We start from the raw sequence: 17221 nt of genomic DNA on the forward strand, positions 1-17221 counted from the left end.
CTGCTTCAGTAATCAGTACAAACGATGCTCTGAAGTTCTGTTTTGCTCACAGGTATTCCATTTCATTTTGCTGAGCTTAATTTTAATTGTGAAAAATAGATGTTAAAAACATTTTAAATTGCTGTAACAACTTTGCCGACACAACCCAAGGTTTTATGCTTCTCAGTTTCACCTTTCAAAAATGCTAAAGAGTGTGTGAAAAAGACATCCTGAAGGCATTTCCAGACACTGAGGAAAAATATTGCATAATTCCTTTAAAAACAAACAAACTCATAGCAAAAATCAAATGATACCCTCTTCACCTTCTTTTTCAACCCAGAGCATGAATGGAATAGATCTTTATTTTTACATTTTCCAATTTTTTTTTTTTTTTTTACTTTAGTGCAATCGTTATCATGGCAAATGGCAGTTGTGGTCATCTGTAACTCAGTATTTAATGTTAAGGCGATGGTTATAGCTAGTGGATCTTACTGGAATTGCCATGCCTTGGGTTTTCTCAGGTATAATCCATTGCCTTTTCCTGTTTAAACAGCAGCAACAACCTCTGCTTTTAATGAGGTTGATTGAAATGGTGACTGCACAGTAAAACTTCTTTGATAATTGGTGTCCCACAGTAGGCTGGGAGGGATTTGAGAAGAGGTAAGAGGAGAGCATCTCTTGAGCTGAATCCATGAGTTTGTATGTCTCCTGCTGTTGTCAGCTTCCGTTCATCTCTGTGGGATGCTTGGATTCCCCCGTGCGTGTTCTCTTGAAAGAAGGGGACCTTTAACACCTCTCTGCAGAACAGGAGGCCATAAGATTTTCTTTCGTCTGCCTCCTTCACCATTTACTACTATAAAGGTTTGTATAACTTCAAGCGTCTTACCGATAGACGTGCTCAACATACGCCACTTGCTGTCTTCCTCAGCATTTAGCTGTACGGGGATCCTGGAGACATGGAAGGAAGTTACTCCTATGAAAATGAGGAAGGGAAATTTATTCCCCCAGCTGTATACACAGAGTTGCGGGTGGACGGCAGTGCCCCATAGCGTTGCAGACTGCTGTGCCTTCTACCCAGGTATGAAGAATGGGCAGGAGAGTGAGAGGTCACATCTGATACTGTTGAGGGTCACATTAACTCACATGGACCAATCTAAAGATTTCCACCAGCTGCACAGCACAGTACTCATGCAGACACAAGCGTAGATCTGTGAGATACAGGACACTGCATAAACAAAACATGTTTACGTAAGTCAGTCTGCACATCTGCTTATTATCAAGGAGCCGTGGCTGACACAGGATACCCCAGTGCCATTTCCCAACTCAGAAGGATCCAGGAGGGGCTTCTGCTTACTCTTAGGAGTATAACTACAGTGGCACTGTGTGGGCTTGAAGTGTTGGTAATCCTGATGGTCAGCCTTAATTCTGTTAAAAAAAGTTTTGGGGACTGTCGATTTTACCTTAATTCTCTGACAGTATTTGCAAGCAAACCAGAAGATGTTTCTCTGGTTGTAATTTAATATTGTGCAACTAGTTGCCCAATACTGCATGTGTTGAAATGAGCTCCTTTCAACGGGAAAGTCTGTGTTTTAGGATGAGTCCTAATGACTGTATGTCATTGGTCAAGTAGAGGAAATAGTGACTGTTCTCCCTTCCTCCAGGATTAACTGCTGGAGGGCATTTTATTTTCCTTTGTCGGGATGTGGACTGTGGAGGATTGTAGCATCTTAGATTCTTGTCAGGGGGCTGAGTAAATTCTTCTTGAGGAAGAGACACTGGTAGGACAACTCGATGAAATAAGAACTTGTAGAAGAAAATGGCTTGTGACATGTTTCTTGTTAGAAAAGGCATCTTTCTAACAAGATCCAAGTCTGGATCTCCTCTCATGGCTTGGTAGGAACAGACATTAGCCTCAGACATTAGCCTTATTGCCTCTTACTGCATTCCCCTAAACCCAGTTGTATGTTTGGTTTGTTCTGAACATACTTTTTTTTTTTCCCTGCATCATGTATTAAAATTTGTGTGCATACAGATGTATGAGATTCTTTGGGATGAGGTGAGTTGTATAAGCACCTACTGGTAATAAACCACCTGTGGAATTTTAAACCTATATAAAAAGGTAGCATTTGTTCTGGGAAAATTTAGGAATTAAGTTGAAGTTACATATAATATGATGAATTTATATTTTGGGTTGGAGCATCATAGATATATCTTACATGGAGTATTGGTGAGCTTTCTCTTTCTTTTTTTCCTTAGTAGCGTATAAAAAGATATGTGACACATCGTCTCTTGCTTGTTATCCCATTTTGAATTAGCCTGTTCTGAAAATATGCTAATTATGATAACAGATCTAGGGTTTGATCTTAAGAGTTGCCAGTATCTCAGTTTTGTTATCTTCAATATGAGAGCTCTTCTTGCATCACAGATTTAGATCCTCTAATTGCATATTGACATATGGAAAGTAGATTTGTAAGTACTTTCTGCAATCCTCAGATGATAGGAATAAAAAAACTCTACCTTCTGCCCATACAGACATAACTTAAAATATTTACTGAGCACTTAAACGTAAAAGGCTAACGTGATGGAACTGGCCACTTTGTACTGCATGACAAGTCAGCAACATGACATGTTGGGAAGTGGAGGACCATGGCTTTCATGTGGAGGGTCTCTCTAGCATCCAGATGCGAGGCAGGGAGTACGCTGCTGCTGGTTGTTTCTAGGTATTTGGGGGCCTGATACATTTGAAGCCCCTCTGCTTACCCTCCCTGGAAAAAGTGTGAAACCCTTCCCCCCCCCTTTTTATAATCCCTCCCCTCTATCTCAGCCCCACGGTCTCTTGGCTGTGGTCTGGGAATGTTCTGCTGCTCCTCTCTTTTACTTCTGCATCCGTGTGTTCGCAAACGTTCAGTGAAGGGTTCCCCCAGCCCCCTCTCTGTGGCGAGTGCTCGAGTGCTTGCTTCAGCGGCGGTCCCCAGCTTTGCTGGAACAGGAGCAGTAGCACAAACCATATGATTCTTGACAGCTTCACAGCTGTCCACACCATGCTGCAGAGTAGCTGTGAAACTCGCTGCTCCTGTTGTTTCACTTCACTCTGCCTGCAGAAAGCTACTGCTGGAAGTTGTGATACCGGAGCTGCTTTACATGCTCCAGAAATATCAGCTTTACCCCTGTATTCCTTTTTCAAATAGTACCGCTTAAAAGTTAGGTTTTTTTTTTTTTTGTAATTACTGCTTCGTATTTCTCTTTTATAAACCTTAACATTATTGTGTATTTGCTACAACTTCACTTTAAGGAGCTTTGTTTATTTAGTCATAATTATCCTTGAGTCTTTTAATGAGCAGTGATAGTCTGTCCTAACAGGATGTATGAATAATTGTTTATTCCACTGTGGATAATCTTGTGTTTGTAACTAGTGTAATTTATATACCATGGTGCTGCCTGTTTAAGTCTCCTCAAAAGTCTCTCTAGTCTCAACTAGCATAAATAGCTTTGCTTTCCCTTCTTCCAAACTCTGCCTGCGAGGTCAGGTCAGGTTTCACTGGTAGCCTGGTGGTTATATTCACTGACATACAAATAATTTATTTGTTGCTCTGTCACATTGAAAGCTAGCTTTAAAATAGATGTATGTACTGTTTAGCCGTGACTATTCATTTTTCTGCATTCTTATGCTACGTTTATCCATATTTTCTTTGCATCTATTTATCTTCGGGTACCTTTTTCTAAAGATTTCTGGAACGTGTCAGACATTTACTGTCAGCTCCGGTGGTTGTGCTGGCTCACACTGATCCTGTGCTCAGGCAGGATCAGTGAGGGATGTGCGACCGAGGCCATGAATATGAGGATGAGTGTTTCCTAACAGTACTATGGTAGGGTCTTAGTTTGAGTACCATGATGGGACCTATTTTACCTGCCCACCAACCTGCATGTCCCCAAAGGTCTGTCTGCCTTAGGGAAAGTGCAATCCAACCTATAGAGCATAAGTAAAAGTATTTGGCTTCATTTTGGGCTCGTGACGAGCTGCTCCCTTCCTTAGCATCTGACTGTCTGGTATTACCAGTACCGTAATAGTGGAGAAGTTGAAAGGCATTTTACATACCCACTTGTAGTGCTCTTGCCTCACCTGGCTGAAAAGCACAGGCACTCTGTATTTTTTTTTCCCCAGCATTTAGTGAATATTATACAGGAGTTTAGCCTTAAGGTTTTCTCTTCCTCCCACCTTACCTCCCTCCACTCACCCACCCAACGCAGAGTGCCCCAAACCCAAATGTGCCACCTTGCCTATGTACTGGAATCTATTTAAATGGGCTCCAGGCTAAACTGAGCCTCTATCCAAGTGCCTGATTCCCTGAGGCATCTTTTTGGGGTCTGAGGGGCATAAATATGAAGAAAACAAATTGCTCATTTAAGCATAAAAAGATGTGTTAAATGGCCTTCCTTTAATGCAAACTGCATTAGTTGCAGAAGTTCGCATTTTAAGTTTGTGGATATGTTTATTATAGAAATATTTTTCAGTAGTTTCCATATGATGTGACACAAGGAGCGCTGTCAGAGCTGTCATTTCAGTGCTGTTGCTATGTTATGCATGTTAAAAAGTAATTGCAAATGGTGCAGGGATATTGTAGCGGTCACAGTTCTGTAAATGTACATTTCCTCTAGTAAAACTTTTAGGTATTGTTTTGTTTTTAAATATTTGGATTTGTGTATGTTGTATGCCCTGGTATGCGTGACTGTAGCCATTGCTGTGAATTTCTCATTGTTCCGGTTTTTTTTCCATGTTTCATTAAACCTTTTGGTGTATAGTATTTGAACATTGTGTTACACATGAGGTGTAGGTGCTTACGGAAAGATCTGTGTAGTAATGTTCTGTGTTCAGAAAAGCCTTTTCTGTGATGGCAACGCTGAGTTCCTTTAATGGGTGTGAGGTGTTAATAAAGTTCTTCCTCCCATTCTTTTCTTCTTGTTTTTTTTTTTTTTTCCCCCTGTTTTCTGACGCCTTTTAGCAAGCGTTTGTCTAGAGATACAGAATTTTTGAACAAAAAGGTTATATTAATCATTTCATTATTACATGTGGGTTTTTTTGTTAATCATGCACTTTTGTGAACAAAAAAGTTCTTTTAATGTAACTTTAAATTAGCTGGAAATAGCGTTCCTGAATGCTGAATTCTGATACCTGACAGCACTTGGGAGCTTTTATTATTTTGTTATAAAGGGTTAAATTGGCATGAAAGTTGCTCTTTGATGGGGTATTCTCTGCTGGTTCCCCCCCAAAAAAGAAGTAATTATCTTCCCTTTCACAGCGAACAACTCTGCGCCTTTTGTTACTGTGGAGAACGGAGCTCATTAGGACAAGGAGACTTAAAACAATTCAGTCCAACTCCTGGGTATGTTATCCCATGGAAAAACCAGCCTTTAAGTAAGAGTGAAGCCAGCGACAGCACCGATGGAGCTTGCGAGAGAACTCCAAGGCAAAACTCAGTGCCGCGCAAACAAAGAGGACAGAAGAAGTAAGTCCGTTCTACAATAAATATGTAAGGTTTTCGTTTTGCATGACATTCAGGAGGCATCTTTACAGATACTGTACTGCAGTAGGCAAATAACTTGTACTTGTGAAAACGCAGTTCATTGATATTAGTCTTTTTAAAAAAAAAAACAAAAAAAACCCCACCCAAATGCAAGCAGTATAGGAATAGCTGTCTCTTCCGCTTTTTGAAGAGTGGTTGGTTTCTCCCCTCCAGTGAGAGTCTTGACTCTGGAAGAACATAGAAAAGAAACATAGTTATTGTAAAGCACAGATCTACTTGTGAGGTTGAAGCAAAAGTATGCGCAAGAGCAGAAGATAATGGACTTCTGACACTTCGTGTATTTTGTAGACCGGAGTAACTAGCATCCCATCTTGTTGAAGTTTTTTCCCCTTGCCCTCCAAAGCTGGCTCTTGCAATGGCGACAGTATCGTTACAGGCACATGGCACATGGCATGTGTTTCTTACCCTTCAGAAGTGGGGTTCGTTGGCAGGTTTCCCAACAGCATGGTTGTACTATCGAAAGGGCAGCATCCCGAGTCCTCTCAGGTTGGTTCCACCTTTCAGTAATTCTGAAAAATGACAGGAACGTGGTGAAGTTTTGTTCAGCATATGGCACGTCTGGTGATGCCACGTAAGACGTGACCGATCGGTGAAGCGTGTTTTTTAAATCTCTCTGCCCCTGAGTTTTTCACAGAATCACAGAATCGTATAGTTTGGAAAAGACCTTTAAGATCATCGAGTCCAACCGTAAACCTAACACTACCACGTCCACCACTATACCATGTCCCTAAGCACCTCATCCAAACATCTTTTAAATACTTCCAGGGATGGCGACTCAACCGCTTCCCTGGGCAGCCTGTTCCAATGCTTGATAACCCTTTCAGTGAAGTAAAATTTCCTAATATCCAGTCTAAACCTCCCCTGGTGCAACTTGAGGCCATTTCCTCTCATCCTATCACTTCTTACCTGGGAGAAGAGACCGACACCCACCTCTCTACAACCTCCTTTCAGGTAGTTGTAGAGAGTGATAAGGTCTCCCCTCAGCTTCCTTTTCTCCAGCCTAAACAACCCCAGTTCCCTCAGCCGCTCCTCATCAGACTTGTGCTCTAGACCCTTCACCAGCTTCGTTGCCCTTCTCTGGACACGCTCCAGCACCTCAATGTCTCTCTTGTAGTGAGAGGCCCAAAACCGAACATGGTATTCGAGGTGCGGCCTCACCAGTGCTGAGTACAGGGGCATGATCGCTTCCCTAGGCCTGCTGGCCACACTATTTCTGATACAAGCCAGGATGCCATTGGCTTTCTTGGCCACCTGGGCACACTGCTGGCTCATATTCAGCTGGCTGTAGACCAATACCCCCAGGACCTTTTCTGCCAGGCAGCTTTCCAGCCACTCTTCCCCAAGCTTGTAGCGTTACATGGGGTTGTTGTGACCCAGGTGCAGGACCTGGCACTGAGTCTTGTTGAACCTCATACAATTGATCTCGGCCCACCGATCCAGCCTGTCCAGGTCCCTCTGCAGAGCCTTCCCACCCTCAAGCAGATCAACACTCCCGCACAACTTGGTGTCATCTGCAAACTTACTGAGGGTGCACTCAATCCCCTCATCCAGATCATTGATAAAGATATTAAACAGAACTGGCCCCAGCACAGAGCCCTGGGGTACACCGCTTGTGACTGGCTGACAACTGGATTTGACTCCATTCACCACCACTCTTTGGGCCCGGCCATCCAGCCAGTTCTTTTCCATCGGTACAGGGATTCTGTCACCGGGGTCTTGGGCTGTCCCCGCGGTTAGACGCGGTTTCGCTTCAGCGGCTGCCTGCGAACCCGCGGATCGCTCAGCGCCGGCTGCGCGGCAGAGGGGTTTGCAGCCTTGGCGGGAGCGCAGGCGGCGCAGGGCCCTCGGCTGCCGCCGGGCCGAGCCCGAGCCCGGGCCCGGGCCCGGCTGCGCCGCGCTGGAGGCCGGGGATTGGCTGCGGGCGCGGGGCCGCCGCCAGCCCGCGGGGCCCGGCCGAGGAAGTGGAACAATAAGGGAGGCGGGGCCGCGGCCTCCTGAGGGGCCGTGGCCGCCTGAGGGGCCGTGGCGTCGCGGGCTGGGCAGGGCCGCTGTTCTTCAAATCTGACCAAAAGACACTCAAAAAATACTTAATTGCAGATGAAATGGGGACGTTTGTTAAATGGGTCAGTTTGATCTTGTGAGAAGGCTTTCACATTAATGAACGTGCCTTGTCAATGGGGATTTAGTTTTTTCTTAATGGTCGCTTTAAGTCCTGTGTTTTGAGTAGCAGTTTAATGTTAGAAGTGGCTCCACTGGACACGGGCAGTGTGCAGGAACCAGCTTTATTGAACAGAATGGGTTAATTTAATGCTTTAGTAAGGGGAGTTTTAATGATGATAGTGCCAGAGTTAACAGGTTTGGTTTTGTTTGTTTTTTTATGTTCAGCTTCTGTCATGGTGTGGGTTATGAGGATATCATGTAATAATTGAAAATTTTTAAACTTTTTTTGGTGGTACCAGAGGGTTGGCACCCCCCCACCCCCCCCGGCTAAGTTTTTTTTCATGTATTTCTGAATGTAATTGCTGAAGTAAAGGACACATGGTTGTCAGGAAGGCAAAGTTATCGCAGGTTAGAATTCCAGCACTTTCTGTATCTCTTGGCTTGTTGGAGATTGGTTGTTTTTCAGCATATTTTTTTAGAGGTTATAATCAGGAGAGCAGTCAGGAAGGAGAGGTGGTTTTGTGCTGTCTCAACTCTAGAAACTCAGAAGTAGCAGCAAATGTATACATTTGAGTTATTAATGGGGAAGAATAATGAAGTTCAAAGAACCTTAATAGAAAACACAGCACCGCCTTTCCTACCAGCTGTTGAAGCATCAGAGATCAGGTCTCTTTTGTCAGTAAGCCTAATGCACATCCTTAGATGTCCAAGATAGTTTTTTGCCTGCAGGAAATAAAGGAGGAGGAATCATCGCTCCTTTTTTTAAAAGGAGTAATCTGAGTTTTATTAATTGTTTTCTGTTGAGATTAGAATTTGGGGAACAAATTAATAAGGCTATAAACTAGATCCTCCCATGTCAGCACAATCTGCTAGTCTTTGTATCACTGCATTTTTCAGTGTCCCCCCCCCCCCCCCCTAACATCTTGGTGGCATTGGATAAAGATATTTACTTCCAAGCAGCTTTTTCACTCCTGGTCTTTTTTCTATCTTCTGCCCATAGCTGCTGTATTTTATCTAGGCACCTTACCTCTGGCCATGGTAGTCTCCTTTGAGGATACTGTCAATGCTGTACTCTGGACCAGCTGTTAAAACTGCAGGGAGAGGACCATATCAAAGCTGCAGATGGTGCTCGCCCCTTACACCACTCTTTTTTCTTCCTTCTACATCTCTTCTTCCCCAGAGTAACACAGACTGTTTGCTGTTACCTAATTCTCCATTCCTAGGGTTGGGCAAGTTTTAATATCAAACAGAAGGGGGCTTCAAGAAAAGAAGCATGTGTGTCCTGAAGAACTGGAAGAGAGCAGGCTGGGGAAAGGGGCATTTTACCAAGCATTTTTTTTTGTCTATTGAATAGCAGCTTTAGCTGAAAGCTTTGTTATTGGAAAAAATGTTGGGCTAAAGTATGAGGAAGAAAGATTTTTGTTCATGTTGATTTATATTTTATCATGTTTGGAAAGATTTATACTCACTTTCCCTGAGTTTTGGATCATTTACGAGTATCTAGCTAATTGAACAAAGAATGTGGTCACTTCTAAGTTTGTTTTTCTGCTCCCCGATACAGATCTCGATCGAGTATAGCATCATGTACAAGTGTAAGCACCCAAACTGCTTCTGACGATCAGGTTGTCAAATTCTGGGATGAACTCAGTTTAGTTGGCTTACCAGATGACATTGATGTTCAAGCCTTATTTGAGCCAACAGGTAAGATATGTCGCTATCCTCCTTTTTTCTATCCAATAGTAGTACTGTAGCTACAATGACAGTGAGTGAAGTTTTTCAGCTGTTGATTTTCTGTGCTCTGGTGTTTGTCAAGTGTCTGATGATGCTTTCGTAGCTTTTGCCAATGTTAGGTGGTGTTTTTGTAGTCTCCTCTTCAAGTACTGGACAGAATCATGGTCAGCTTTGTATGGGGAAATATTTGTAATCTACTGCTGAACTGGTGTTCAAGTAGTAATATCTTCAGTATCATGATTCTGTTTTGTGGAGAAAAGGAAAAAGAAATGAGACACAGTTTAATGTAATTCTTAAAGTCCTAATCCTGTAGCCTTACCTAATTTCCTGCTGCTAATGCGGGGTTATCAGAAATAATGGAACGGAAGATTTAAAAGAGCAGTATTGCTAGAACAATAGAGGCATAATACACTTGCATGTTTCCAGTATCTGCAAGTTTTCTGTCAGAAAGCTGTCTAGTTTGTCATCTGCTCTTTTCATTTTAATGGAACTTTTGTTTTTACTCAGTTATGAATTACTTTTTCAGAAAGCATCTATGTCCAAATGCTTCGATACCAGTAGTCCACTCACGTATTTTGCCTCAAAAATGGAAATATATTTGTGCAATAATATAAATGTCATTCTTTCATGAGTGTGGAAACTCATTTCAAAGTCTAATTAAAAACAAAAAATAAAATTTAATGGTTTACTTTAAATAGTTATACCATAGTGTGTGTGGATAGGTGGGGAGGTTTATCAGTCTAAATTTTTTTAAGTTGTTATTATTTGTAGACTACTCTTCCCAGGCCCTTAAGAGAGATTTTTGGGGAAGTTTTTTTGTTGCTGAATGATTAAGTTGACCAAGTACTTAATTTCAACAGCTAATGCAAAGCATCATTTTGAATCTAGTATAAAGCTGTCACAGAATTCCTTTGGAAGTATGCATCATTTACATTGTTTGTCCCAGAATTAAATTAGAAACTCCTTTTGAGAGATACCTTTTGAATTCTGCAAATTCTGAATTGTTTTATGTAGATAAACTTTTCTAATTATATCTCCATAATGTGTTTGTTGTATTGACACAGTTTTCTCAGTCATTTATATGGTGTCTCTGTTCATGCTGTATTTTGAGCTTTTAAAAGTTTTGTGTAGAATTCTAAAGCATCATGTGAGTATGTTCTACATTAACATACAGATCTGTATCTGGTCCTTGGGAATCATAACATTTGTCTATATATGAACTCTTGGCTTATCCACAGTGAAATACAAGATCGAATGTAATTCTCCATGTGTCTCGCACACAAACATTGCATATACACCCTACTGTTACAATTATATGATCGAGCATCTGAAAATTAGAAACAGATATACAGAATGTGCCAAAATGAAGAGGAAGATGTGTTAGGTATCAAAAAAATGGCAGTATATTTAGTGTCTGATAGTAACTGCAATATATTTAGTGTATGGTAATAAGGGCATTAAATGTCGCAACAAGAAAAACAGGAAGTAGAAAGACTGTTAATTTTATCTGTCAAGTATTTACTACTAGAACTAAGTTTCATACCTACAGGAAGTGCTTGATGGAGTTGTACCACCAAAGCTCTTTTTCTTTCATAACACATTAGGTCATTGCTGGGCTCATCACCGCTGTGCGGAGTGGTCATTGGGAGTCTGCCAGACTGAAGAGCAGCTATCGGTGAACGTGGACAAAGCTGTTGTCTCAGGGAGCACAGAAGTGAGTAAAAGACTTGAATGCTTAAGCCAGTAAGAAAATAGGGGATGGGGTTGAAAAAAAGATAGTAGACTAATGCAATACAAGGTATGACCAAAAATATCCACATATGGATCTCTGAGCTTACATGTATAATAAGATTTCTTTGGACAGGTCTTCATGATAAAAGCTACTGTTGCAGTTTACTAAAAAGGCTTATGGAGTTGCGTGGAATATATCATTAATTAGTTCTGAGGTAACTAGAATCAGGAAGTACCTGACTGACCAAAACAAACTACAGACAAAAGGAAAGTTGAATTCAAATTAGCAAATGCTCTGCTAGATAGAGGAAATACTTATTTTGCCAGTTTGTATCTGAAATTATAGGATTCAAATGTAGTAAAAAAATTCTCATTTACTTTCATACCAGTTTCAAAAAGCATGTTAGTATAGGAACACTAGTGTTTACCACAAAGCCTATGTTGTTACTTTAAATATTGATAGAAATACATATATAAATATTTAGTCTTTTAATTTGAAATGGTAATGCATTTGGAAAAGTAGGTACCTTTGAAAAGGATGGACTCCTTCTGGTGTCATATTCTGATAGCATTTTTAAATGATGAAGAGACCTGTTTCACATTGGTTTTACCACATGTAACTATATTTTTTTGGCCATATTTAATCATATCTGGTAGATTATTTTAATAGTTTTTTCTATATTAATCAGCCATGCTATCAACAAATCTGTGTAATATTTGCTGGTTTTCCCATGATCATGCTTAGGCTAATTTTTACTTGATTCTTAAAGTTTTTAATGCGTTATATTAAAATAAAAAAATGATGCGGAAGATACCAGTAAATGCTCTCCATTGTGTGTACTAAAAAGCTGCTTTAAATCAGTCTTTCAATATAAGCCATATAATACAGCTTTCCTTGCGCCTTCTACTTTTAGATATAGTCGTATTGAGAAGTGCTTTGCTTTGAATAATTTAATTGATTTCTGTGTATCTGCTTTCAACATAAAAGACTATTCAGAATGAATGAACCTGACAGTATTAAGTTCTAAATTAGCTTGAAGATGTTAAAGCATTTGTATGTGTGTGTGCATGTATAAAAAATTATAAAAAGAATTAAAAGAACATTCAAAATTGGTTACTTTTTTTTCCTTTTCTTTTCTTTTTTTAAAAAATCTCCCTGCTGAAAAGTTTTTGTCTCCTTGGTTTTGGCTGATGGTGGTGGCTTGTAGTCATTCTGTGATCAGCTCATTCCCATCTGTAGTCATTTTCATTATGATATTTTGGTTTCTAACAGAAATCCCTGCTGCTGTGTTCAAGTTTGTATTTTGCTCTATTGAATTTCATCCTATTTCCATTATGTCAGTTCCGTTTCTTTTGATATGGTACCTTGCTCCTCCCCTGTGCCTCAGGGTGGTGGTGCCTCACCTTCACGTTGTTAGTATGTTTTAAGTTTTGTGTAGATGTTTATAATGCAAATATTTAAATAATTCTTGAAGAATCCCACATTTCTCTGGTGTGATGGTTTCCATTTCAGCCCTGTCTTTTCATGTGCTGCTCTTTAGCTTCTCTACTAATCTTTTCAAGTTCTGCAAATAATCTTTAGATACCCCTGTTGTATGTTTCAGTGCAATGCAGAGAGATGAGAGAAATTTGAATCAAGTGCCATTCTGCATATTTTCTATTCAGTCTTTGCTGAAACCATTGAGAAACTTTCTTTGCTGTAATACGGCAGTCAGCCAGGGAAGAAAGGTTATTCTCTTTTATCTTTCTTGTGATATCCCCAGGGAGAGCAAAGTAAGAGTGCAACTGCAATTGTCTGATTCTAGAGGAGTAGCTAGACAAAATGGGACATCTTTATCCCACGATTGTACCAGGGAAGTTTTTGCTTTTATTTTTTTTCAAGAAATAAGGAGCAAACTCTTCTGTAGTTCTCTGTTCCTGACCATGGAGCAGCAACGTGGGGGTTGCTCAAAGAGTTTGTATATAACTGGGTGGGAACCCAAGTAATCCCGTGTTTCCTTGTGTCCAGGCTGTAGTGCTTGGAAATAATTTTTCGCTGCTTTTTAACTTGTCACTAAGGTAAAGAAGGCACGAAAAAGTGTAAGGTGTTGGTTATCCTATGCAATAGTGGAAAATTTAGCTTAAGGGAAGAAATTTTCTTTGTGTGAGATATTTTGAAAAGTTTTGAACGAAAGGTATAGCAGTTAATGTATGTTTTTGCATTTACAGGTGCTTGTGTTTTGCTTTTGCTAAAATTTTGGGCTTTTTTCTAATGCGATGTTACTGCATTTTAAAAGTCAAGTTTCTGTTTAAACATTCTGAATGCTGTTGGCAATGCAGATGCAAGTATGTGCTCAGGGCATACAGAAAAATAGTTTAAATAAAAACAAGCTGTATGCGATTTCCTCTACTTGCCACCAAATTTGCTTTGGGTTTTCTTGTTGTTGTTTGCTTGGTTGGGGATTTCTGTCTTCTTGGAAATCCCTCTGGCTTGACTTGGGTTTATGATGTGGTCTGCAGCATTGACATCTTTCCTTAGCTGGGAAAGTACATTTTCTTTTCCTTGTGTTCATGTACAGATTAATTTTTGACATGTAACAAATGTTTTCTTGATAGCGTAGTCCATTGGTTTAGGTCTTTTAATTTGTGGAGAGCATTTTGGGGCTGTTCTTACCTTGAGGGTCTCTTTAATTTGTAAGTTACATTCATGTTTCTCATTAGTTAGGCTGCCTATTGTTTGCAGATCTGTTTTAACTGGATATGACAGTGTTTCTTATTACTCTGTTTACCAGTTGAGATGTCCATTTGGCTTCACTGAACTTGTGATTGCATTAATAGAGCTTGTGTGGGACATTTCATTGACCTATTCCAAAGTATGTACGTTAATTCATTTTGGTTTTCTTCTTGGCCCGTGTTTGCTGAAGGTTTAAAATACAATACTGTAGAGATCTCAGTATCTGTGCATGTTTCACAAAATACCCTGCTTAGCGTGTCTTTCTTCTTCAGTTCTTTCTTTTGATTCACTCATTTTGAAGCCTGGCAAAGACATCTGACCGGTTTGTTACACGTTTGTGTCTAGACATAGGTCGGTTCTTCGACTTTCTTTCAAAGTCTCGGGTTTGCCCCTCTTTAATGTTAATGAGCGCACATACATACATCGGTATATGTGAGGTGTTTGAATCTTGTGCATCGTGTTGTTTTATAACAAATGACAAATAAAAGCTGGAATATACAGTTAAGTTTATGGTAGTAGATGTGCTGTAGCCCTTGCAGGTGGTATAGGTGACTCATTTCATCTCATTGCTTGTCTTGCTTACCTTCCTTACCTCAGCAAGTGAGAGTCGTGGATTTTCTCAGAACCACTTTCTAAGTTTAACAAGTCATAAGGAAGAACTGGTGATCCAGGTGACAAGCATGGTGTCAGAGCTTTTCTCAAGATGTCTCTTAAGAATTCACATACTCATCTCTGGAGCTTGTATAGTATGTGAGTTAAAGAGCCTGAACACCCAGACATGGCAGTTGCTTCCCCCACTACTTTAATAGGTTTTCACGGGGTTTTGGAGTAATTTTGTTTCAAGTTTTGAAAGAAAAAAACTCTTTGGAATATAGACAGGGGGAGAGAAAACTGCCAGGGATTTGCTTGATCCAAAACTTAACTAAATTTTCTTATAATTCATAAGTGCTCTATGCAGTACATAAAAATTACCATAGTAAAGAAGCTGTCATATTGTCAGCTTTATGAAGATAGACTTTTATCAGTAAGGTGTTTCTACAGATATTTGTGGTAAGATGCAAAGACGGTATGAAATGGAGACTTAGTAAGATAAACTAAGTGAAGGAAACTGATTGAACAGAAATCAGTTTTTGCTGAAAGTAATAGATGTGGACAAGCAGAATTTTCTGCTTTTTCTTGTATTTCTGGCTTCAGTCTTATGCTTTCTTAATTATGCTGCTTTTTGATATTTGGAAGTGTGAACTTACTGGCATTACCATTTAAAATTGAGGCCTTTAGGGCTTACATCTGCTCAGTTTTTAACAAGAGTGGTTTCTGAAATATTTTTAAATACTGCTTTCTAATTTCCTTGTTTATTTTCCATATATTGAGTAGGTGGCTGTTTCTCTACAGTCAGCTGAGGAAATAATAAAGTTTACTACTTGTCTGCCTTACATTGTCTAGCCATAGCTCTTCTGTGCTACAAGGGAGACACTATGCTACGAAGTCCCAAATCAAGTGGGCTGCTTTTTTCCCCCAGTATGTAAGTAGCTTAATTCAAGAAGTGAATTTAAGGAAGACTCAGTAGGTAATGCGTTTGAACCACTTTTGAACAAAATGCGCAAGAAAGGAATGTGATGGTAACTTTCCCAGGCAGCTTTCTCTTCTGATAAGATGTAGAAAGCAGTTTACAAGTCTGGGAGAATTTGTCAAGGACACTAAAGTCAAAGAAGACAGTATTGGTGGAAACCAAGAAGGAGGTTCCTATCTACTTAAAGACTGAATAGGGGAAACATGATAGTAGTGAAGTGTCTAAAGCAGTCATTCCAAAATACTGCATTTCTCTGTTTCCATTTTAAAAATTGTGGATTTCTGTTTGCTTTGAAATTCTGTATAGCTCTTTGCATATTTATCTACTTCACAGCTTTCATTTTTCCAGTAATAGTCAAGTGTTTCTTCAGGACCAAGAGTCTTGCAGCCAGACAGCTGAAAAATTGCTGTCTTCTTCTCCCACCCATCCTTTTTTTTTTTTTTTTAGTTAATCAGGGCAGTATCTTCTCTCTGTACAAGGCAGCTGTTTTCAGCTCCTGCTGGGTTTCTGCAGGCAGTGTTTGGCATGTTATCATTGGTGAGAATTGTAGGAGTTGTTGCTTTGCATAGAGACAAGCTAATCAATAGTATCATGCCTTGTTCCAGACTCAAAACGATCTGCTGTTTTGACACTCCTCTCTCCTGTAAGCCCTTTTCACATGGTAACGCAATCTTGGAATTTTTTTTTAAGGCAGCTTCCCTTCAATTCTGTCACCAAAGGCAGGAGATTGCACTGTTTGTAGATGCTTCCAAGTTGGGGCAATGTTACAAGGCTTGCATATTAAACATCTCACTCAAACTATTTCTTAAAGCCATTCCCATCTACTGTTTTTAATTCTTTGCTTAAGACTTGATTCTAGCATGGTGCTTTCCAAGCTAGACCATAAGGAAATAAATTGAGGGGAAAATTGGGAAACATTTCAAACTTTTATACTTTTTTTTTTTTAAAGTGTTTGTCCATATTTTGAATATATCTTCACCCCTTAGCCTCAAGAAACTTCTCATCTTGTTGAGACTTGTCCACGATTTTAGTGGTATGCGTGTATGTTTACTTGTGCTGCTTTAAGTTGAAAAGTGATTTGGCTAAAATGATACTTACTTTTGTTGTTCCTTGTATGTAAAGATAAGCATCGACATCTTAATATACTGTTAACTTCATACACTGTGGAGGATTGTACCTATTTAGCCATAGCAATTTTTCAGCTAGTTTTACCTTTTGTTGACATAAAAACTGTGTGTGAAAAATCGTTTAGAAGACAGAATCCTGAAGATAGGGACAGTGTTGGCTTCATACATGTCAACCTAGCTGAACAGAGCACGTAGAGATGTCTTTATTTTGAGATAGAGTGCAGGATTTGCAGTTCCTTGATGCTCTAAAAGCTCCCTTCTTCTTTTTTCATTATTGGAAGAGCTAGTAATTCTTAAAGCCAGGGAAAAAATGCATAAAGAATGTCATGTATCATAATTTATACCATTTCTGGGCAGAGTCCTCTGTATTTGCCCATTTTTCAAGGAGAAGCTTTGTAACGTGATACTAAATGAGCAGCTCTGGTATTCAGAAGTTCCTCTCCCAACTCTTGAGTTTTTTATGGTACTTTTGCACGCACAAGGCACTTGGCTTCTCTTCATCTTCCTTCCATGGCAGCTTGGGAGTGACTACCTGGCTGCTCTATTGGAGTGACTTCTGATTTCATCTTACCAAGTTTTTTTTTTTCCTGTAGTTGCTTTTGTCTTGTAACTGAGGAAGGAAGTACTG

At 40.0% G+C, this 17221-nt stretch overlaps 1 protein-coding gene across 14 annotated transcripts in view; it reads left to right on the forward strand.

Moving 5' to 3' along the window:
- KMT2C (lysine methyltransferase 2C) overlaps positions 1-17221 on the forward strand; it is a 204178-nt gene that overhangs the window by 71871 nt on the left and 115086 nt on the right. For all 14 annotated transcript variants that reach the window (XM_072854734.1, XM_072854729.1, XM_072854731.1 and 11 more), the window contains 3 exons: positions 5277-5483; positions 9283-9422; positions 11057-11166. In XM_072854734.1, the coding sequence (XP_072710835.1) occupies positions 5277-5483; positions 9283-9422; positions 11057-11166 (457 nt within the window). The remainder of the gene's footprint in view (positions 1-5276; positions 5484-9282; positions 9423-11056; positions 11167-17221) is intronic.

Source organism: Ciconia boyciana, chromosome 2 (assembly GCF_034638445.1).
Source record: "Ciconia boyciana chromosome 2, ASM3463844v1, whole genome shotgun sequence".
Classification (NCBI taxonomy): domain Eukaryota; kingdom Metazoa; phylum Chordata; class Aves; order Ciconiiformes; family Ciconiidae; genus Ciconia; species Ciconia boyciana.